The sequence below is a fragment of the Camelus dromedarius genome, chromosome 10 (assembly GCF_036321535.1).
Source record: "Camelus dromedarius isolate mCamDro1 chromosome 10, mCamDro1.pat, whole genome shotgun sequence".
NCBI lineage: Eukaryota > Metazoa > Chordata > Mammalia > Artiodactyla > Camelidae > Camelus > Camelus dromedarius.
The window spans coordinates 41,849,815-41,874,154 of record NC_087445.1 but is presented as its reverse complement, the minus strand read 5'-3'; the positions used below and the strand labels follow the sequence as shown (position 1 = coordinate 41,874,154).

The 24,340-nt window shown below is 32.4% G+C and overlaps 1 protein-coding gene across 5 annotated transcripts in view; it reads right to left on the bottom strand.

The window, feature by feature from the left end:
- VPS13A (vacuolar protein sorting 13 homolog A) overlaps positions 1 to 24,340 on the bottom strand; it is a 197,336-nt gene that overhangs the window by 41,320 nt on the left and 131,676 nt on the right. For all 5 annotated transcript variants that reach the window (XR_010382701.1, XR_010382700.1, XM_010978070.3 and 2 more), the window contains exons 46-56: positions 23,171 to 23,274; positions 20,180 to 20,462; positions 17,816 to 18,211; positions 17,439 to 17,543; positions 17,178 to 17,324; positions 14,077 to 14,205; positions 13,553 to 13,686; positions 10,710 to 10,839; positions 4,492 to 4,724; positions 951 to 1,104; positions 298 to 444 (exon numbers count right to left, since the gene is read on the bottom strand). Coding sequence is in view for 3 of the 5 variants with exons in the window: in XM_010978070.3 (XP_010976372.1) it covers positions 298 to 444; positions 951 to 1,104; positions 4,492 to 4,724; positions 10,710 to 10,839; positions 13,553 to 13,686; positions 14,077 to 14,205; positions 17,178 to 17,324; positions 17,439 to 17,543; positions 17,816 to 18,211; positions 20,180 to 20,462; positions 23,171 to 23,274 (1,962 nt within the window). In the remaining 2 variants the exon portion in view is untranslated. The remainder of the gene's footprint in view (positions 1 to 297; positions 445 to 950; positions 1,105 to 4,491; positions 4,725 to 10,709; positions 10,840 to 13,552; positions 13,687 to 14,076; positions 14,206 to 17,177; positions 17,325 to 17,438; positions 17,544 to 17,815; positions 18,212 to 20,179; positions 20,463 to 23,170; positions 23,275 to 24,340) is intronic.

Below are 24,340 nucleotides of genomic sequence, written 5' to 3'. Positions count from 1 at the left end.
AGATTATACTGTACAGCACAGGGAAATATATACAAGATCTTGTGGTAGCTCACAGTGAAAAAGAATGTGACAATGAATATATATGTTAATGTATAACTGAAAAATTGTGCTCTACACTGGAAATTGACACAACATTGTAAACTGACTATCACTCAATAAAAAACAAATAAACAAACAACAACAACAAAAACAAAAGTTCCAACACTGAAACCGAAGCACTAGACAAAACAGACCAAGGGAATATATCTGGTTTGTTGCCATGTTCCTTTAGAATAAAATCTATTTTTTCAGACTCACCTGTATTCTGTAAATTTGAATTCTAAATGACGATTGATGTGCAGATGTGCTATATTCCACCTTTAAAGCAGGAAGATAATTTCTTCGTATAGCTGTTACATGTGGTTGCATAATTTTCATGTTAGTACCACTAGGTGTGAAGCAGACCTGAAAAATATGACAAGCCCCCAAAACCTAAAACATGGAATTTCTCTTCATTAACAGATTAAAATTAGAAATCTGTACCAAAAAACTTTAAAGATAATATTAATTTAAATAGTAGGCTAAATATTTGATTAGGTTTTGACTGATCTTCATACCCCCTTTTCCATACAATTTATGAAAATATTCACATAATACTTATAACTTAGTTTTATCATTTTTAATGTAAATTTAGTAAAATTTATCAAATATAAAGTAATAAAAGAAAGAATAACTTTAAAAGTACGACAAAACAACTTATTGGCTTCTTGTTAATCAACAATGAATAGATCACTAGCACCTTGAGAAAGTGTGAATTCTTAATACAGGTAACTATCCCTTTAAAATATTCTATGTAAAGTATGTGTAATAGTTTTTTAATGAACTAGACTTTTGATTAAAAACTAACTCATGATTCATCTAATTACAACAGATAAAAATTAAAGCTTCACCTCAGTACTTAAAAACATTACCTGAACGTTAGTGTCCAATTCAATAACCTTATCTTCTGAAGGGGAAGATTCAGTATATTCCTTAAATTCTTTCTCTAACTTCTCAGTCTGCTTTACACTCATTGGCTTCCATCTTGCCTTCTTCTTGGGCTTTGTCTCCCAGACCACATCAGAACTTATATACAAAAGTAAAAATCATAGTGCTAATTTATAAACATTTTCATTTTAAATGGCTTATTACATGAATTACAAAACTGTCAGTAAATTTTTACAAATCCTTAGTTATAAGCAAGCACATTACAAGTTTAGAAACATGAATTAATTCAAGCAACACTTATTAAACTCCTATTAAGGAACTATTCTAGGTGGTAGGGATATTACCTACCCCTTTCGCTTGTCATTGTGGAGCTTTCTTTTAGCTGAAGAGTGATAGACAATAAGTAATAAATATAATAAATTAGCATATTTTAATGTATTAGGAGGTGAAAATGCTTTTCAAAGAAGAAAAAAGAGACAGGGGAAGGTGGATCTGGAGTATTGGAACATGCAAAATTGTGGGTGTTGCAGTATCAAAATAGAATGGTCAATGGGGGTGTCATTAAGAAGGCAGGATTTCAGTAACCTAAAAGAAGATGAGGGAGTATCCAGCAGACAACAGAGGAACATTCCAGGTAGAGAGACAAGCTAGAGCAACGACTCCAAAGCAGAGCTTGCCTGTAGTAGAGGCAGAAGAGCAAGGAGGCTGGTGTGCCTGGAACACACTGTGAGCAGAAGATGGAGACAGAGAGACAGTGAGAGGCAAAGTAACGCAAAGCCTTGTAGGGTACTGCAAAGACTTTGAGTTTTATTCTGAGATGAGGACCCACTGAAAAATTATGAGAAGATTATCAGCAATATAATCTGACTTAAGGTTTGTTAAGAATATGCTGAGTGTTGGGATGGGGAGAAAAGAAAAAGGGATGAAGGCTGGAGCAGGAAAACTTGTTAGGAATTTAATGCAGTAAGCCAGGAGAAAAATGGTGATGGCTCTGCCTAGGGGTAAGAGTGAGGTGGTAAAAAGTGGTTAAATTCCATGTGCATTTTGAAAATAGAGCCAGCACAGCATTTCTAGATGGATGAGATTTGGGGTATAAAATAAGGAGAGAAGTTAAAGATGATTCCAAAGTTTCTGGCCTGGGCAAACAGAAGAATGTAGTTGTCATTAACTCCAATGGGAAAGCAGGTTTTGGTAGAAAGAGATCAGGAGTTTGGTTGTACACATTATAAAGCTTAAGGAGTCTCTTAGATACTTCAGTAAAGGTTTTATGTTAAATATTTGGGCAGGTAAGTCTGGAGTTCAGGAAAAAGTCTGGCTGAAGATATATTTCTAGAAATTTCTGGCATATATGTGGTACTTGAAATCATAAAACTGAAACAGAGAAGAGAAGAGGACTAGGGTCTGAGAGCCTCAAGGTACCCAATATTAAGCAGTTGAGAAAAAGAGAAAAGGAACCAGTAAGTGAGAGTGAGAATGTTGACAGAAAAGTATCCTGGAAGAGAAATCAAAGAAACTGTATCAAGGAGGGATCTGTGCTAAATGTTATATACAAAAGCAACAGGAGGACTGGTTATTGCACACTGGATCTGGCAATACACAGGACTCTGGTGAGCTCAACAAGACCAGTTTCATGGTATGCTGAAAGCAAAAGCCTGTTTGGAATGGTTAAAGAAAAAATGGGTAAAAAAAGAATTAGGGCTAATGAATATATCTTTTGCAACAACAGATCAACACTTTTGAGTTTGGCTACAGAGGAAAGCAAATAAATGTGCAGTAGGCAGCAGGAAAAGTAAATGCAAGAGTTGTTTTTTTTTTTTTTTAAAGTTTAAAAGAAATAGTGCTGATGGAAACAATCTAATAGAGAGATGCTGAGGTAGGAGAGAGAGAAGAGAATTGCTGGATCCATGTCTCAAGAGGCAAGAGGGGAATGGAATATACTGCAAAAGCAGAAAAAAAAAGTTTTAAGCAGAAGCACATATGATAGAGCTATGACGACTGGAGAAGTGTGTTGCTGCAAAATGTAGGTAAAAAATGCTGGTGCATAGAAGTTGAGATATTGGGGTCTTAGGGCTTCCCTTTTGATTGCTTCAATTTACTTGGTGAAATGAGATGTAAGGCAGTGAGCTGAGAGGGAGTAGTGGTTGAAAAGAGACAAAGTGAGAGCGAATGCAATAAATCTAATTTGCTAAAAAAAAAAAAAAGGCTGAAAGACTTAATACAGAATTTAATAATCTATTAACATCCTAAAATTACTTCACTCTGTTAAGTATGTAAGTTAATTTTATTTATTCTATTTGTTTATTCCTTCTAAAATTTATGTTCATTTAATAAATAGGTAGAAACCATGTATTTGCATTCACATCATTTAGCATGGGTGTTAGCATATATCAGGTTTCACAGGCTTAAAATCTGCTGTCTATTTGACTTTTTCCTTTTAACTAATAAACATACTTTTTTGAGAACAATAAAAATCCCTAAGAAAACAGTTTTAATAGGCCATTTTAAACGGCATGGATACCATTCAATGAGAAGTCAGGGTCATTTCTAGATGAATTTACATAGAAAAACAAATTCAAATTTATATCATATACCTTTGATTTATATATTTATCTGAGAGTTTAACTCAAGTAAAGGATTAAAACTACATTATCCTTGTTATATAGACTGGAATCTAGAAATGCCCTCACATTAGGCAATTATATACAGAAATTAATTTTAAGTGTTTATGAATAGGAATACTAAATACATAAGGAAGAGTTTTACTGATGATGACTTATGTGGGAAATCATAAATACAGTAGTACCTTATTAGATCTTAAAGTGCCAAGGTCAAAGCAGAAAATGATTAGAAAGTGAAATGTACAATGTGGGGAATATAATCAGAACAATGTAATATCTTTTTATGGTGACAGATGGTAACTAGACTTATCATCATTTGTAATAAGCAGAAATACTGAATCACTAAGTCATGTAGCAGGATCTAACATAGTGTCGTAGATCAAATGTACTTCAGAACAAACTAAAAACTCATAGAAAAGATCAGGAGGAGGGGGAACTGGATGATGGTGGTCTTAAAAACCAAAAATAGAGTGAGAGCAAAAGAGAGACTGAGAAAGGTAAGAGAGAAAGAAGAGGGAAAAGCGATTTTCTTTATTCCACTAACAACTATTTATGGAACATCTATAGTGTATCCTGCACTGTGGTAGGTGGTAATGAACAATTAAACATTTCTATACGACATGTTAAAGAAAGTATACTTGGATAAGTTGAATAAAGCTAACTTTTTAGAGAGCTGAGAGAATCAACAATGTAATGACAGATTTATAAATTCGATTTTGGGTATAGCTTTATTTCAAAAGGCAAAAAAAAAAAAGCATCCAAGCATTTTTAAATTAGCATTACCTTAGATGGGTACCAATGAATAGTCAAAACACAAAACTGAAACTAAATCATTTTAGATTTTACAATCACCATTCTTAATGATTAAGAACTTACTTAAATATACTCAAATTTTAATGCCTCTAACCTTGTAATGCCAATATAGGCAACTTCTTGCTTTGTATAATTATTGACGAGAGAAATTCCAACATCTTGTAACGCCAACACAATTTCTTGCTCTGCTAACTCTGCTTTCTCACTTTCATATGCCACTCTAAATACTCTTGGATCTTCAGTGAATAAAATAATGCGTTGTAAGCCTTCAAAGAATGAAACTAAATAAATGGTCTTTTTCCCCAAACTTACAGGTGTCATCATATCCTGAAAAAAAACCATCAAAAAATAAAAAATCAGGGTTTGGTCCCAACAAACATGAAATCTAGATTCCACATTTGAAAAATGAGAATAGTAAAGGCACCTTCTTCACAGGGTTGAATAAAATAAATTAATAATTGTGTAACATTTGGAAATTTACATAATTAAAATCATTTGATGTTAGCTTCTGCCATTATCATAAAGATAGGAAGACGGGTCAATTGTTCTTCTATTTTAATATTATAGTAAAATCTAATTAGTCTCCCTTTGTTGGCTAATCAATAAAAAATTTTATCTTCTCTGCTCCATTCTAAGACTAATCAATTTATGTTATGTGTTATAAGTTATTCAGTTAGAAATTCCTATTTTCTTATAGAGCTGAATAAAGAGATAAATAGATAAAGAACATCTGACACCTCAGCTGCATGCTGTACAAAGCACGAATATTTGCAGGTTTAATTCTGCAGGAAGCCTTTATATATAAGCACTGCACTGATATTAGGCTCTGCAGTTTCAATGACAAGTCAGCCATGAATTTCTAGCTAAGTGCATATTCTGATTAAGAGGAAATTTTAATATATAATACATATTCATGTTACAATCCACTGAAATTAAAAATGAATTGTTACCATATAATCATGGTACTTACAACACTTTCTAAAATAAAATACATAGCACTAAAACTATATTAAGAGATAAACTAATTCATTGCCAAGTAATTCTGAGGTCTTTCCAATGCTTTGTAGATTTCAGATTTATCTTTATAAACCTGAACTATCATTATGCTATAAATATGCAAAAGTACTAATCAACAAGTCAAATAATATTTTTATACTAAACTAAGGTCTTTTTTCCTGGAAAAATCTAATAATCATTCAAAAAAAAAAAAGTTAGGCCAATTATGGACAGCCCTCTCAAATACGTTTAAAGAATACTGGACTCCATAAGAGCAACATGGGAAGACAATGGGAAAATACCATCACTATGCTAAGAGAAAAACAACTCTGAGCCCAGAATTTCTTACTCAGCAAAAATACACTTCAGTGAAGAACACTATAATAAGGATGCCTAAAGACAAACAACAACTACTAAATTTCACCATCAACAGAGACTCAAGGAAATTCTACAGGAGGAATTAAACACTGGCAAAAGGAAAGTGATCCAAGATGAATGTCTCAAGTAAGAAAGGAATGTTATGCAGATAAAATGGTACCTGTGTGGGAGAAAACACTTTACAAAATTCAATATCCAGTCATAATAAAAACTTCCGGCAAATAAAGACTAGATGAGAAGTTTTTCAACCTCTTATCAATAACGCCCTAAAAAAGACACACACCAAACTTTGCCAAAAATCACATTTAAAGGTAAATGTTGAAGTTATATATAACTTGAGACCAGAAACAAAGGAAAGATATCTGCAAATATCACTTTTATTAAACAGTATATAGAGATGTTAGCCAGTCCAATAAGGCAAAAAAGGAATTAAAGACGAAAGGGCTGAAAAAGAGAAAACAAAGCTCTCATTATTTCTAAGTGTCATGATTGCCCATACAGAAAAATAAAAAAAAACAAACAAACAAATAATTAATATTAACAAGAGAATTCAGTGAGTTTTCTAGATGAAAAAATTAGTACACAAAACACCATTACACTCCCATATGCTGACAAGTGTACTTTTAAAAGGATACAATGAATTTCTGCTCTGGCAATTGATGACTAGATGCTCTTGGACCAACACTCTTGTTAAGAACAAAAAGCTGGACAAAATATAAAAAGATAAGTATGTATTTGAAAAGACAGAAATGCTACCAATGTAGTGAGAACTAATGGGCCCAAGATCCGAGAGAGAAGAAAAGCCAGTAAAAGTAAACTCTGCATTTGGAGTTCACAAGTGCCAGTTCTAAAAGTAGAAGCAAACACTGAGAGATTAAGAAAATCAGAAAAATTAGGAGTCTCATGGGAATGGAAGGACCAAAACTGGAGTAAAGGCAAACCAAAAAGAACAGGTCAACAACTTAGGCTTTTAGTTGAGTCCCAAAAGGGCGATTCTTTAGGTGCCAAGGTAAACTGGAAGTAGACTGGTCCTCAAGGATTGAAGACCAGAGTCAAATAATTTCAATTCCCATTTAAATTAAGATACTCTCCCCCTAGACTGGCTGTCTGACAAAAGCAAAATCACATGTTCTCAAGAGAAAGGGAACATCATACACAGTCTCAAATCCTTTTAAAAATTCTTTGATATACTAAGTTCAGCACACAGTCAAAAATAAACATGAATAAAGAATGGATATGAGTGAAAACTAAGAAAAACAGAGAAAATATAAAAATATCCACAAGAAATCTAGATATTAGAATTGTCAGATAGGCTTTAAAGTATCGATGATGAAAACATTCAATAAGTTATGTAACAAGGTAGAGAATTTTGAAATAAAAATTGAACTGATAATTTCAAGAATTAAAATTAAGTACTCAATGGATGATTTTAAGAGCAGATTGGACATAGCAAGACAAGTATAGTGAAAAACAGGTCAGAAGAAAATATCCATCCTGAAGGATGGAGAGATAAGGATGAAAACCCTAAAAGTCGTAAGAGACATGGTGAAAGTCTAACATGTATGTAATGATGGGGTTCTAAGATGAAGAGAAAGAAAGAAGTACCAATCCTGAGATTTGGTATCCAGCAGAAACACCCAACAAAAAAAGGGGCAAAATAAAGGCATTTCCAGGCAAATGAAGATGACAGAAAACTCACCAGCTGTAGACCACACACACATACACACACACACACACAAGAGTACAGAGAAGAAAAAAATGAACCCATATGGGAGTAGGGAGATACAGGCAGCAATGAAAAGTGGCAAAAAGGAAAAATGTGTGGGTTAATTTAAATGGAATATTAATTGTAAAAAAATAGTAATCATACTTCTTATGAGAATTAACATATATTTAGAAGTAAAACACACAAGATTACATAAGATGGAAGAGGGTAAATGGAGATAAAGAGTTCTAAAGTCCTTACATTACTTGGTACTGGTACAAGTACCAGTTTACAGAAGGTTTTAAAAAGTCAAGAATACATGTTGTAATATGGTATGAGGCTGTAGCTTTAGGTTTCACTTTGTATGATGATCTTTGTATGTCCCTGACAGAAAGGTATGCTCTGTAAGCTATGCTCGTGGGTCCTCGTAAGAGATGTCTGCTACTGTGGAGTACAGCTATTCTAGGTCAAGGCAGCTCATAACATAACCAGTGAGCCTTGTTCCATCACAGCAAAGCCATCATTTGAAGTGACCAAAGAGAATACCTCCTAAACTGCTATATGAAATGGCCGATGCTCCCTGCAGGCATGATATGTTTCCTGCCCTGCATCTTTCCAAGCAGGCAGTTGCAAACTGTGGCCTACAGCAGTTTGTAAGCCTGAATGTTTGAGCCTAAAAAGATGGTGTGCACTGAAACATTATATACTAATAAAAGGATCAACTTAACAAAAAGACACACCAATTCTAAATTCGTACCTACCTAGTCATGTAGTTTCAAAATATAAGAGCCAAAATTAACAAAACTAAAAGAGGAATGTATAAATCCATGATTTTTAAACACCACTCTCATTGAAACAGAAGCAAATAAAAAATTTAATGAGATAGAAGATTTAAACAACACAACAAAACTTCAATAAATTGACATATACAGACACTGTAACCGACAACTACAGAATATAGATTTTCTTCAAATATTCATTAAATATTTACAAAAACTAGCAACATGCTGGCCCACAAAGTCAGTATCAGTAAATTCCAATGAACTGAATCAGGTAGGTTCTCTGATCACAGTGGAATTAAGTTAGAAATAAACAAACATAACTAGAAAATTCCCATACTTTTGAAAAGTGATAAACTAAGTAACCGTATAGTCAAAATATAAAAATAAATCACAATGAAATTTAGAAAATATTTTGAACTAAGAGATAATTAATACATAACATAGCAAAATTTGTGAGATAAAATTAATACTGTTTTTGGGAGGAAATTTGTGACTTTAAGTGAATTCAAGTAAGAAGTGAAGAAAATCTGAGACACAATGATCCAGATAGCTGTTATGAACTCATCTGCACCCCCCCATTCATATGTTAAAGTTCCAACCTCCAATGTGACTGTATTAGGACACAGGGCTTTATGGAAGGAATTAAGGTTAAATGGTATCATTGCAGGAGAGGCGGGGATAGGGTCCCGATCCAAGAGGGTTAGTTTCCTTAAGAAAGACACAAGACAGCTTACTCACTCTCTTTTTGACATGTAAGGACCTAGCAAGAATGCAGTCACTAGTAAGCCAGGAAGAGTCCCCACCAGGTTCACGAGAATCTGACCATGCTGGCACTCTGATCTCAAGCTTCTAGACTCCAGAACCATGAGAAATAAATCTGTTGTTTAAGCCATTCAGTCTAAGGTGTTTTGTTATGGCACCCCAAGTAGACTAATACCTGTCTCAAGAGTTCAGAAGAAAATTATCAAATGAAAACAGAAGAAAGATTAAAGAATACAGATTAGAGCAAAAATAGGTGAAAATTAAAACAAATGTATAAAGGAAATCATCAAAAGAGCAAAATGATGGCTTTCTGACCAAACCCCCCCCCAAAAACAAAACAAAAAAACCCCTCAACTGAGGCTAATAAAACTAATAAATCCAACAAAATCTATTAAGAAAAAAGGAATCAAGACACAAATGACCTATACTAGGACTGAAAAAGAATCATCACTATACATATTAAACAGATAGAAGGATGGACATTATGAAAATATTTACATCAATATATTAGAAAAGTCAGATGAAATAAACATTCTTAGAAAAACTCTTACCAGCAGAAAAAGAAAACTGAATTGTCTTATATATAATAAAGAAATAGAATTCGTAATTCAAAACCTTCCTACTGCAGGCAAAGATGGCTTGGCTTCACTGGTGAATACTAGTTAACAGTCAAGAAATCATTTGAATCTTACATAAGATCTTCTGGAAAACAGGAAAATCATAGGCATTTCTCAACATGTATCAGAAGTCAGCATGACCTCAATATCAAAATCTAGTAAGGATATCACAAGGTAAGAAAGTTACAGGCCAACTTCTCTTATGAATACAAGCAAAAGTCTTAAAACATCTGCAAGCCAATTCCAAAAAATACTGGGTTCGTCTCATATTAAAAAACCAATCATATAATTCATCCTCCGAAATAAGACAAAGCCCAAATACCATAAAATGAGGGGGGAGGGTATAGCTCAGTGGTATAGTACATGCCTAGCCCTAGCATGCACGAGGTCCTGGGTTCAATCCCCAGTACCTCCATTAAAATAAGTAAATAAATAAACCTAATTACCTCTCCCTACCAAAAAAACAAAAGGCATAAAATCATCTCAAGAGATAAAAAGTAAAAGGCATAAAAATAAAAATTCAATATTCATTCATACTCATTTGATAAGAAGAAACAATAACTAGAGGCAAGAAAAAAGGCACTGGAGTAGGAAACAAATTAAGGTAATTTTGGAAGACTAATAAAATAATTTCTGAAAGCCATTTATGTTACTGGAAAATGTTTACACATTACCTTATTATATTATAAAAACAAATCAAAAATTTGCCACCCAGAAATAAATAATTTTGTTAGTAAACCCCTAAATGTCCCTCACAGAAGCTAAACTGACTTGAGATGACTTTCAACGCAGAGAATATATTTAGATCTGTTTATAAATTGAATGCTAAAAGTACCTCTTAAATTTTACCCTTTAAAACATAATAGAATCAAATAAGAAGGCAGACAAAGTAAGACTACTTCTAATTTTAAACACTTTTGGCTAAGTTGAAGTTTGAATACCGCTTTAAAAATCTTTGGCTGTTTTTAAGAAGTGTAGACACAAAATAGGACTTAAAACTAGTAAGGCTAAAAGAGAATTAAAAAAAAAAAAAGACTGCTAAGAACACCGTAATAATCAACCCAGTACTTACATCCTTTTGTGTTACTTCACCGTAGCTTTTTCCACATTCCCATTTCAGCATTCTAGAGCCCGCAGGATCAGCCCACGTATAAAATACTGCTTTTCCAGGAGGGAGAGAATCTTCTATTTTACTAAGAGAACTGACATAAACAGTAAAAGATATGCATTAAATTAAGTGCAAGTATATGAATATATAAAGAACCCCAAATAATATTTCATTAATTCTGAGTTCATTAATTGAGATTTGTGATAGTTTTGATTATGAGTAGACTGACATTTTTTCCCTAGACAATAAAAAAGTGATTCTTCTAAAAAAAATAATGACAAAAATTCAAGGTAAATATCGGTCTTACTTAGAAAATAGGTATCTTCAGGACTCTGAAACTACTTTGTCAACTTTTGTTTTAATCCAAATTAATTATGAAAGAAAATTATTCCAGTTACCTTATTTTATCTATACCAAGAGAACTTAACTGGTACCCTTTCCTAAGTATTACTGTGGCAAAAACAATACAACTCAATTATTTTTAAAAATCGTTAAGACATGTGATACATATGAGAAATTCAATCAATTCACAAAATGATTCCCCAAAAGAAAACGGAAAAGTTACAATCCAAAGAAATAATAAAATGTCACTCTTCTAAGCTGAAGAAGTTGACTCTGCAGATTAGACTTCTTTGGGTATCAGACAAAATTAATGGAAACAGTAACATCCTAGACGGATCTCTTTGTAAAATGTTCAAATTCTAAGAAAATAGGTTTGGTCTATTAACACCTAGAGAAATCATAATTACCCGTGAAGAAGTAAAAATAAGACTGGTCTCACACTTTTCTATAATAATGAATGCCAGAAAACAGTGGAGCAAGGCCTACACAATTTTGAGGAAAGAAGTTTTAACTCAAAATTTTATGTCAAATTGTCACTAATTTGCAAGACTAAGACATTCTCAAACAAGTAATAGTGTAACATACTATCCACCAACTCTTACTTTTTCCAACCAAGCCAGAGATGACTCAAAATAAAATTTTGAAAACTAGGATGCAGAAATATTAAGCTACTAACCAGTCAGGTAAATCAACTTATTAATACATTATAAACCAATGCAAATACCCCAAAAAGCCTTAAATAAACATACTTCCAAAAAGCCATTTTGTATTAATCTGGGTCAAAAATTCCAAATTATAATTATTAGAAACTGGGAATTTGGAAAGCAAAATTAAAGAAAATATAAAAGTATTCCAAATTTTTCATGGGTAAGTTAGCAGATACTGTTTAACTTTCAAAATTTAAAATGCATCAAAATCTTCAAGAACACAAAAAAGTAATTACAAGACAAATAAAATACGTGTTTTACAAATCATCATTAGAAGAAAATAATTTACATTACAAAAGAAGTGCAGCAAGGAGTAATAAATTAGTTCTTAAAAGGATTATAAATGGGTTAAAGATTTTTATTAAAAGACAAACAAGGGAGAATAGACATAGCTCAGTGGTAGAACATGTGCTTAGCATGCACAAGGTCCTGGGGTTCAATCCCCAGTACCTCCATTTAAATAAATAAATAAGTAATTAGATAGATAGATACATAAATAACCTAATAGCGTCCCCCTAAAAAAAAAAAAGACCGACTTTAACATTTTAAAATCAGAAATACATTCTCAACAAAAGAGGATCATTTAATTATAGTGCATTTAAATGAAAGAATATCATGCATTCATTAAAAAATTGTTTTGAAGCAAATTTACATGCTTGCAATAGCTGTTAAAAACAAGAGATTCAGCAATATAGATAGACAGCAGGAAATGAATCAAAATGTTGACAGTGTTGAGATTTTATGGATTATGGTTTTCTTTTCACAGTTTTTCTACAGGACTTTAAAAAATAATTGACAGCCATTATTTTTATATGTGAGAAACAATTAAAAAACCATATTAACAACAACAAAAAAGGCAAGGGAAAGGAAGGTAGAGGAAACAGAAGCCCTATATTCCTTATTTTTCTATTAAAAAATCAAATGTAAATATGTTGATCAGATAAATTTGGTTTAAAAATATTTAGAAATGTTTTAATTCATATAAATTTTCATCTAATTTACTGCAGAATATTCCTTATGAAAAAATTCATCTTAAATTTATCTCAGGCAACAGGAATTCAAAGCAAATAAAAATTAACCAGAGTCTGTAGAATGTTAACTGTGTATGTGTACAAGTCTTAACCTCACAAAACAGTAATAATACAAGGTGAAAAACACTTTAATCTATGTATGCAAAGGTGCAATGGAAGATTGGGTGTACAGATTAAGGTGGTGAGGGAAGGGATTACATGGAAGTGGAGTTTTTCTAGCAGAAAGGAGCATCCATAAAGGTAAAAACACACATTATAGGTTCCTAGAAGATACTGAATATAGTTCCCTGTGCTACACAGAAGAAATGTTTATTTTGTATATAGTAGTTAGCATCTGCAAATCTCGAACTCCCAACTTGTAACAGAGTAAATCTTTAAAGTTTTCATCACAAGAAAAACAATTCTAACTATGTATGGTGATGGATGTTAACTAGATGTTGTGCTGATGATTTCACAATATATACAAATATCAAATCATTATGCTGTACACCTGAAACTATTATATGATAATTATATTATGTTTTTTAAAAAGTAAACTACAGATATCAAGTCAGTTTTAACCCTACATAACTTCAGTACACTTTTTTTTTTAATGGCAACATTGTTTTACAGGGCAATAATACTATTATCAGTGTTGATATTCTTAAGAAATTATCATAAGGTCAGTGCCTCATCACTTAGACTCTGCTAAGATCAGGGGAAAATGTATTTGTAATAATCTTCTTACCTTTGCTTGTACTGAACAATGTCATTCTTGGTGTGATTTATTAACAGAAATGGAGCTGCGCCATCATGATAATCTGAAAATTTAATAACTGTAGAATGCTCAGCCAAATTAACCTCTGCTATAATACCTCCAAGCTAGAAAAAAAGGAAAAGAAAATATTCTCTAATGTGATCATTTTCCAAAGAATATTAACCAGTAATACTGAACAATAAAACTATTCATAGCAATATATTTTTGATGATTTAGAAAGTAACTCAGGATTTTATACTGCATGTCTGGAAAACCATGACTCAATTACTGCATACAGATAAATTCCAGATGTAGTAGATCCTAGTATTCTAAGTACTCTTTCTTTATAATAATCAAATTGTTTACTTCTCTTGTTTCCTTTTAGAACTTTTTCCCTTTGCAAAGGGAAATGTTTGTTCATTTTCAGTGAAACAAACAAAAAAATCACTTAATACAAAAAAAATTAGTAAGTATATATTAGCTTCTCTAATCACACACAGACACGAGTCACTTACCTCATTATCTAGACGCAATAAAATACAACTTTCTTGCTTGTTAAAATATATCTTTTTGGGAGGGCCTTCACTTCTTTCAACTTGAATAAGAAGTTTACTAGAAGCATCCTCAGGCCAAAAGGGGATACACTAAAACATACATAATGTATATTAATTTTAAAAATCCCATATTTCATCATAAAGACCTTTATCATTTTAATAAACCCAGGCTGATAACTATAGGCCAAAATTAAAATGTGAAGATTTTAAACTAGCAAAAGAAAATTTATCTTAAGAAAAGCTGAAATTAAAAACAAAAATAAAGTAAAATAAAAAGTAAGTTGTTATGCATTTGTAATTGCAATTACTGTAAACTAACTGTTGGAAGTCAGAAGCTATAGATTAGGTTTTCAAAAAGAGAAAACCCAACAGTCTCATCTGCAATCAACGTATAAATCAAGACATAAAATTGTTGTAAATAAAGGTATGGAAAAAGATACCTGGAAAATATATAAAGTAAATAATGCTGGAGTTATAATCCTAGCATCTAGATATATAGAGAGCTCTATATCCAACAAACCAAGGATCCAGACTTAATGAGGACACATGAAACATTCACAAAAATAAATCATATATTCATTCAACAAATATTTATTGAGAGCCTACTGTGTTTAATCACTGTTCAAAACTCTACCAACAGCTCTCTCCATCTCACTCAGAGCAAAAGTTAAAATCCTTGTAATGGGTCACAAAGTTCTGCATGATTACCCTTTATCACTGTTAGGCCTTTCCCTCTCCAATAATATTGGCCTCTTTTGCTATCCTCAAACATGCCAAATATTCTTCCACTTTAGGGTACATCTACGCTGGCTGATCCTTTGTCTTTAATGCTCTTTCCCCAGATATTCACCCTCCTGAGGGGTCCAGCTCTTGGCTAAAAACCTATGTGTAATTTTTCAGACCACTGACAATTAGAAAGGCTTTATCTTTATCTGGCAGATTTCACAGGACAAAGCTGCCCTACCCGTACCAGACTAGGGGCACAGCCAGTGCACTGCATCTCGTATGACCTTACAAATACCTGTGTGCTACCACAGGCACGTTCGTTCAGGGGCCGCTTCATCAGGGCCTTTGGCAGAGGCCTTCCTTGGGAACCTCTGCAAGGCCTCTTTATCAAGGGGGGCAGGGGGAACTTGAAGACGCTTTTTCTCTACTCTGACCTGCTGCTCAGTACTTTTCTACTCCTAACTGTTTCCACTTGTTTTCCTCCATCCTCCCGATCCATAAAACAGTAAGAGCTTTTTGTTCCCTTGACAGTGACACAACCCCACTGATCCACCTAACCCCTAACTAATGCTGTTTCATAGGAAAAACGGTACAGGAGGGCTTGGTGCTTTCTTCACTTCAGCCTCTTACTTACACTACTGCAGCAAGTGATTCAAGTCTTGACTTGTACTTTCACTTTGGCTTGCTGTCTTAATCAGCTATTCCTGCACCTGCCAGAGCAGCTCCAGCTCAGCCACGCTTTTGCCAAGTGTACCTCTCATATTTTCTCCAAGTTTGTTCAAATGCAACCTCAATGAGTCCTGACCACCTTATATAAAACTATAGTCCACCCCTTGCTCGTTAGAACTCTTAATACACGTTAGTCTGTTTTATTTCCTTTTCCCCCATCAGACTTGTCACCTTTCAACATGCTATATATTTTATTAATTGTATGGTATTACCAATTTAATGTTTCCCCACACTCCCATTGAAATGTAAACTACACAAGGACAGGGACTTGTGTTTTTGTTAAAAAATGCATCGCAAGGCACATAAGGAGTACACAATACATACTCGTTGAAAGAATAAATGAACAGGCAGATTTGAAAAAAGGTGGAACTTATGGAAATGAAAAATATAACTATTCAAATAAAAAAGTCAGCTGAAGGCTCAAGCTAATCCAGTAGTTTAGATACAGGAAAAGTGAAAATTTATGAAAAATATTTATGTAGAATTTATCCAGAATGCAGCAAAGAGGCAAAAAATATAAAACATAAAAAAGATATTACAATATATGAAGATAGAATATAAAGGTCTAGAACAAGTCTGGTTTAAGGCCCAGGAGGAGGAAATGGAAGAAAAGAGGAGAGGCAGTATTTAAAGAGAAAACAGCTGCAAATTTTACAGAAGGTGTGAAATAAATTACTCCACAGATTAGGAATAAAGCGTCTTAAGTAGGATGTATGAAAGAAAGCCACATGCAGACAAAAAGCACTGTGACTGCAGAACACCAAAGACAGAGAGAAAACTGTGAAGGCAGCTAGAGAAAAAGGAAAGATGATCTCTAAGAGTCATGGCAGAATTCTCAACAAAAATGGAAGCCAGAATAAAAGCTACAATGTGTTAAAAAAAAATTAGAACTGATTATCAAGAAAAGTATCATAAAACAAAGATGATGACTAAAACTTTTATGGATAAACACAAACTGATGATATTTACCTCCAAATCAGCTCTAAAGTAAATTCTAAAGGATGTACATCAGGAATAATGATTCCAGAAGGATGGTTTCAAAGCAAAAAGGCACAATGAATAAAAACAGCAAACACTTCTTATAATCCTATCATATTTAGAATAATATTTCTTTGGAAATAAAATATTCTGTCAACCTCAGGCCATCTTTCAGAAAGCTCTTACCAGAGACCTAAGCACTAGATAGAGCAGAATCAAAATTTCATTCCTGAGTCAGTATTATCTTCTTAAAATATTTGGCTTAACTTACTCTATAAAGGCATTCCAACCAGTTTCCTGGAAAGAATAAATAATTGCCTTCTCTTTACTACATTTATACTTTATCCAGGCTTCTATGCTATATTTAACCCCACTTGGGTAGTGATTATTAAATGTCTATCTCTCTTAGCAAGCAATGCATTCCTAGACGACAAGGTTTGGTTTTTAACATTTAAACAGTTTATTTATTTGATTTATTCTGGCACAAATAAATACTCAAATGTCCATGGAACTGAAACAAAACTGAGAGGTAGGGGTGGAGAGTTAAAACATTATGTAGTGATTTCAGGTATCTAACTTCAAGGAAAAATTAAAATCAAGAGGTATATTTTTGAAATTCATCTACCCACCTGCTCCAAATCAACAGAGAGCCATTTATCACTTCCCTCTTCAGCCACTGATATCCGATATTTGCTTTTGTTTTCAATTAAAAAAAGAGGGGTAAATGTGACAATTCTGGTAATGTTAAAACTGCTAAGGTCTATAGTGACACCAACCTAAGGAAAAAATATTAACATTTCAAAAACTGTTATCATATCAGTCTTCTTATAAAAATTAAGTAGTCAAAAGAGTTAAATAAAACTTTCTTAATGAGCATAGAATGAACTCACTTGATATTCCATTTTCGGGCCTTTACATTTAACAGCTCCATGACTACCAACAGTATCAATTGAAAACTGATCTGACAATTCACTATCGGTTACCATAAGCTGAACCTAGAAACAAATATTTTAAATATATTAGAATTTAGGGACCTTTACAAATTCCCACCTAAGCTGAAACATTTTTTGCTTTTTAGCCTAAACTAATACCACATTGTTAATGCACTAAACCTTTCCCTATATTAAAGTCTAATCTTTTAACCTCAAATATTTCACAAATGTTTATTCTACCTGTTTCATAATATTTTATTCTTCAGAACACTAAAAACTAAAAAGGAGTGATAAGTAGCTAAAGAAGCATGAAAGTTAAAAAAAATTTCACGTACCTTATTGTTATTAAAAAAGTGCTTTGGCTGAAAAGAAAAGAGAACTGGCTTTTTATAATCAGGTGGATGCTTTCGATGAATTCCATCTGCTTTGTACTGTAACATTCGACCAGTTTTATTGACCATCCAATAGGGACTATGAAATGCTATCACTGTCTGGCCAATATTATAAGTCACATGGATAGCAATATCTAAATCAGTCTTTTCTAGTTCTGTGACACAAGTAAAACTGATGAAACTAATATCTTGTTGATTAGGTTTTATATGATATACACTTTTCCAATCATGATTAAGATAGTCAAGTAATTTTAAATGCAGCCTGGCTTTATCTGACTGTACAGTACAAATCTGGGATGAGCGGCCTTCATGTAGAGTAAAAACTCTACTTTCAATCCCCTGTAATAAAAAAAAAAAAAAACACAGTAACTTTTTAATGTTTCAGAATAATATGCCAAAATATTCTATTTTATAATTCCAAATGCTATATAAAATGCTTTTGAAATATCTCCATTAGAAAAAGACTTATGTTCAAGTTCCAATTCTGTCAACTGTGTAAACTTGTATAAATTTTGAGATTTGAGTTATTATACTTGTAAAATGGTCTAAATGATCTACTTAAAAGGACTACTGTGAGTAAAATTAAATAACATAATGGGAAATTCCACTGGAACTAATGAAGATTATGAAATACTATAAATAGTAAAACATAAAAAAACCTTATCCACTAGTAATTTTAGTTTTGAAAAATACAAATAATAAAAAATGTATGAGAAAATTTACAGTAATTCAAAATAAGCAATCCCTACTAACTCCTATTCTTGGTTTTTCACAATCCCTAATCACTCACTTCCAATCACTGTTTATACTGAATCCTACATAACTCTTAACACTTTTCATTTCTCTCCACTCACACTTCATTACCTTAGTTTATGTTACTCTGACTTCTCCCTTTAAGAGTCCCCTAATTGCTCTTATCCCTTTTAATGCCTTCTCCATATAATAGCTAAATGATCTAAAAATTGATCATATCCTTTGAAAACTAGCCAACAAGGTGATACCTAAAAGTATCAAATTAAAAGTTCTATGATAATGGAACATAGATAATATATCTTGGTATTTCATCTGTTTTTCCAGCATCTCTAACCTGGTTCCCTCTTGTTGTAACATACAAATCTCTTCATCTTAAGATTTTAAATTACTTAAAGCAAAAACAACGTTAAGTTATCAATACCTGACATGTTAATAATCCACAAAACAGAATAATATTGGTGGTGGTGCTAGCGAGGTAAATAAATGGTAACCATGTGTCTCTCAGGCACTGTGCTAAATCCTTCACATATATTATTTAATTTGATTTTCCCTCTATCCCAATCATGCAAATTTTATTACTGTCCCCGTTTTATGGACTAGGACAAATGATTTAGAAAGCTATATAGCTTACCTAAAGACATAAAGCTAGTAAGTGACAGAACTAGGATTCAATCTCAAATCTATCTGAGAGCAAAGTATAAATTCTTAACAACTATGCTATCTGCCAAGAACACAAATATTCTTAAACCAAAGATGTGTTAGCTCCTCCATTCCTACCTGCCAAAAAATACTTAACAAAAAAGTGTAAACATAAAGTAAATCTCAATAATTAATAATTAATAGACTGCAATAAAACAAATAGACTACAATGAATTACTTTCTTATATTTGATAAGCAATGGCAAATAGAGTATTTACTTAAAATCTTAAGATGAAGAGATTCCTGTCATAGCAACAGGAAGGAATCAGATGTAACATATTAAAACAAACAATATTTAAAATAAAAAACATCTGTATAGGGCACGAAATTCTTTTAGAAAAATAGCATGAGAATAATATAGTGTATCAGTTTTTTCCATATAAGTTTAGTACCATTATTTTAATACTAATTCTCATACTTGTTGAGAAGTTAGTATCCATCTTTTAAATATATTATGCATGAAATATACACACATGGAAAGATTAAAAAATATTTTATAACTGAAATGATATCTTCATCAGAAGTGCTACCTTCTGATAATGTGATTATAGACAATCTTAATTATCTCTATTTTCTATAGGACTTTTAAAATAGCATATCACATTTGTGCATATAATTTATATTCAACTTAGTAATCAGATTTTAAGGTAAAGCAGTGGAAAAAAATTTTTTTAAATCCTCTTTTTCACAACATGATTGAAACATTCTTTTTGCATTTCAAGAATATCTGTACTGTCTGTTCACCAGTACTATAAATTTCATTAGAATTTTAAAACACTGTTTATTCTTCATAATTTTAAGTAACTAAAGCTACAAAGTCAAAGACAGGAAGGTACTAAAAAAATTCCAGAATACCTCTATGTAATAGGCAATTTTGTAAGGAAGAAGATTTCGGAGTAGGATAGGTGGCCACAAATGCATTATGTATGGTAAATCCCAACCATCTTCGGAATACACTGACACAGATGTCAAGTTATCTTTTTCTGGGACAATATTAATGATGAATGGCTTTTTAGAAGGGTTTATAGCTCTACATTTCTTCTTTAGAAAAGTGCCATCATTTTTCATAATTTCTTCAAAGTCAATTCCTTCACACATTTGATAGTCTTCATCTTCTGGCTTCAGAGAAAGGAGTGATCTACATAAAAGATTAAACAATACACTTTAGAATGTGCTTCAAAAAATTTAAAAATTTTCCTCTATGTGAAACTAACGCCAACAAACTCATCCAGATTATCAAGACATTTACTGAACCCATTATTCACCATTGAGAAGGTAAAACTGAAAAAGCACAAATGAGTAAAGACATTCTTTACTCTTAACGAGATCTCAATGAGGTGGGAAATACAGTGTTAAAAGGTAACTACTGCATGACCCAGATACCAAAAAATAGACATGCATGGCAGATGGAGGGCATGAGAGTGTGGTTAACTCTTTAGACTGGCTGCTAAGTGTTTTGCAGAAATGACAATTTTCTCAAAAAGGTTTCTTTCTGAAGAGATGAATTAGAGAAACACGCAAGGTTAAAGAAAAGGTTAAGAAATGAATGAAGAGAAAACATGAGAGAAAGATGATCAATGGCAAGAGGTTCTGAGTGAGAAGAGCTCATGGAGTGAATGGTCTTGAAACAGAACACCAAATGTTCTGAGAGAGAAGGAAGAAATAGATATTAAAGATGAAGATAAAATTTATATAAATGGGGACAAGAAAATGAGGGAGCAACTATCCCAATGTAAACTTAAACTACTGTTCAAATTTCACATTCCAACATGAACACTACACTCCAATCAAACCCTTATTCTTAATAGACCTGGACAAACCTTGTGCTTCATTCATGCCTCCTTATCTTTGTTCATGCAATTTCCTTCCACTCAAGATTGTCCTTCCCCACCCATCTCCACATTATTATATTTTAACTATAATTCATGTCTCTCTCTCAGGAGTCAATCATTAACCCCCTTTCTTTTCCACAGTTTTCTGCAACTACAAATCATTCTGTGATTTTCTATAACCTACTGTTTCCTACCTTCTGTATTTATTTATCAGTCTTTCAAGGGGAATAGCCAGGCCACTTCCTCTTGGTATCCTACAGCAGTGCCTTACACATACCAAAACACCTGATAAATCATTGTTAAATGAATTAAATTTAAAAATCAATATATTTAAATTCTACAGAGTGATACTCATTCGATAATTTAAAACCTTATGTCTTAAATATAAGAGTACCTGTATCTAAGCATTGGATTAGAAGGATATTTAATATGAAATCCAAGCTGGTTAGTCACTAGTGATTCTAATCAAGACTGATTAACTCTCATGTAACAAATAAATACTTAGCCTTGAACAAAAAAGTGTAGATACTTTGATGGCCTAATTTTTCTATGGACAGAGTTACAAAACATACAGCAATAGTTTAATAAAAATAAAGCAGAATACCACTAACTTTAATTATCCAAAAACAAAATGGATTTCAAGTTCCTCAGAGAAATTTCAAGACATATCTTACATGTCACTTTTACTCTAGTCTTATATAACCCACCCCAAATCCTGTCTAGAACATATACTATAAACAACTATTTTGTGGTTGTTCTCTCAACAGTGTAATTCTTTCCCTCAGCAAGTTTGAACTAAGGAATAAAACTCATTAGGGTTAGAAGGTCTACTATCTGAAAACATGAGCCTAAAACTGCTAGGTTTCCTTCTTAGCATTCGGGGCCCAACTTGAATTCCTAGGTATGGGTCAGAATAAACAGAGGTAAGAGATATTTAAGCACTGCTTGTAGTTTTGGCTCTGTCCTTCTGAAGCATAGGTCTAAAATGTCCAGGTCTAGTGTGTATTCTAAAATGGTACTTAACAGACTATAATGCTTATTCTGAGGAAGTTTTTATTCTCCATTAGAGTTCAATATCCCTAAAAGAGATTACTTTCAATTCCAGATTAAGTATCCCGAATGATAATACTTGTTTGTTTGTTTTATTAAGCCTGTAATTATGAGACTAGTCCATCATTATTGTTACAATTTTAATAATCCTTTCTTAATAAATATTTACATCAAGTTTAATCTAATTGCTTTAGATATTTAAGGCTGATGTGCTCTACAGCTGACCCTTGAACAACACAGGTTTGAACTGTGTTGGTCCACTCATAAGCAGATTAACAAATACAGTACTTGATGATTAGCAGTTAGTTAAATCCATGGATGTGGACACGGAGGTATGGAGGACTGACTATGTGATCTGAGCATCTGAGGATTTTCGTATCATCAGTGGATCCTGGAAACAATCCTCTTTGGATACTGAGGGACAGGTGAATGTGGACTTTTGATTGTGTGGGGGTCAGCCCTCTAAACCACATGCTGTTCAAGGATCAACTGCGTATCTCTGTTTACATTACAATTCTATCAATGAACAATTAATAAATACGCAGACACAGAGATAAAATATTTTACATCTTCTAAAGAAATTTCAAAAAAAATTGTATCATAAAACCCTTGAAAAGTAAAAATCACTTCATAATAGTATAAATCCAGAAGTCACCAATCACGCTCAATTAGACATTATTTTAAAAATCCTAAATACATATGATTACAGCTATAATAGTTATATTGCAAACATGTAATTTATATTTACTAGTAAAAACATAATTTATGATATAAATTAAATACATTAAATTAAATAATTCTTTAAAAAAATCTTCAGAGTGCTGAACCTTAATAAGTTATGTGAGATACTAACAAGACAAATTTGATTTCACTTAATGTTAGATATCACTACCAAGTCAGAAACTAAAAAGTCTATATAAGAGATCTGAGAGCAAACAAAGAAGATGAAGAAAAAAAAAATCACCGGTAGGACGCTAATGGTATGTTAAATTCATTTCCAGGTGAAGCCGTTCCCAGTAAGGCGTCCCCTCCATAAACATAAAGTGGTATTGAAAAATGATTTCTAATCTGGAAAAGAAAAATAACATTTAGTATCATCAGTCTAAGAATCTAAAGACATTTAAAAAACAATCCACTTAAATATCTCAACATAGGAATTATCAGGCGGTATTTATCTTCCTTATACAAATTAGAAAAAAACCCCAAAACATGCAATTACCTATGCCAAAAAAATACAAGGAAAGTTTCCACAGTTTTATAGAAAAGGACGCTCCAAAACAAAACTTTAAAAATCCTAGAAGAAAATAAGATATCTTCCTGACCTTGATATAAGGAATAATTTCCCCTTTAGACAAAAACAGTAGAAAAAATTTCATAAAAAATATTACACCAAAATTTTAAATGTCTGTATGATAAAAGTGAAAAACAAGCCACAGGCTGGGAAATGTCTACCTTTTTGTATCACTGTTGTATGCTACCCACTGGATGAAAAGCGACAGTATCTCATCCAATGAATAGCACACAACACTGATATAATAGAATAACATTTTTTTGATTAACATCCATTATAGATAAACCTCCACTTGTAATTATCTTTGGGATGGATAAAAACAATTTGGTTAGTAAAACCATTTTCTTGTATTATTTCCATATCTTACTGAAATATATTTTCAAAATCATGCCAAAATACAAATCATGTTGAGAACTAAGAATTGATAAATGTATAATCTTAACCATATTTTTATTTCTAGATAAACTGCTCTACTTCTTTGAAAGAAGAGTACATTTTCATTTCTATGAAAGTACCTACAAGAAGTTTAAAATTAACATTAAACTAAAAAAATTTAAAAATAATCAACCATAATGGGAGCAGCTCAACAGTCATCTTTTAATACAGTTCATTGTAAATCAAAAATTAAACACAAGAATTTCTGTTTTCATCCCTGATGGAATAATATAGACCAGATGTACCTCCCGAGTTGAAACAACCAAAACACAGGGGAAAAACACACATTAAGCAATAGTTCTCAGACATTGGTCAAAAGGCAGCACTGAAAAGAAAGAAAAAAACCCCACTAATGTAAGTCCTAAGATTGTCACCCTCTCTTACTTCCGAGAAAGTTTCTAGATTACT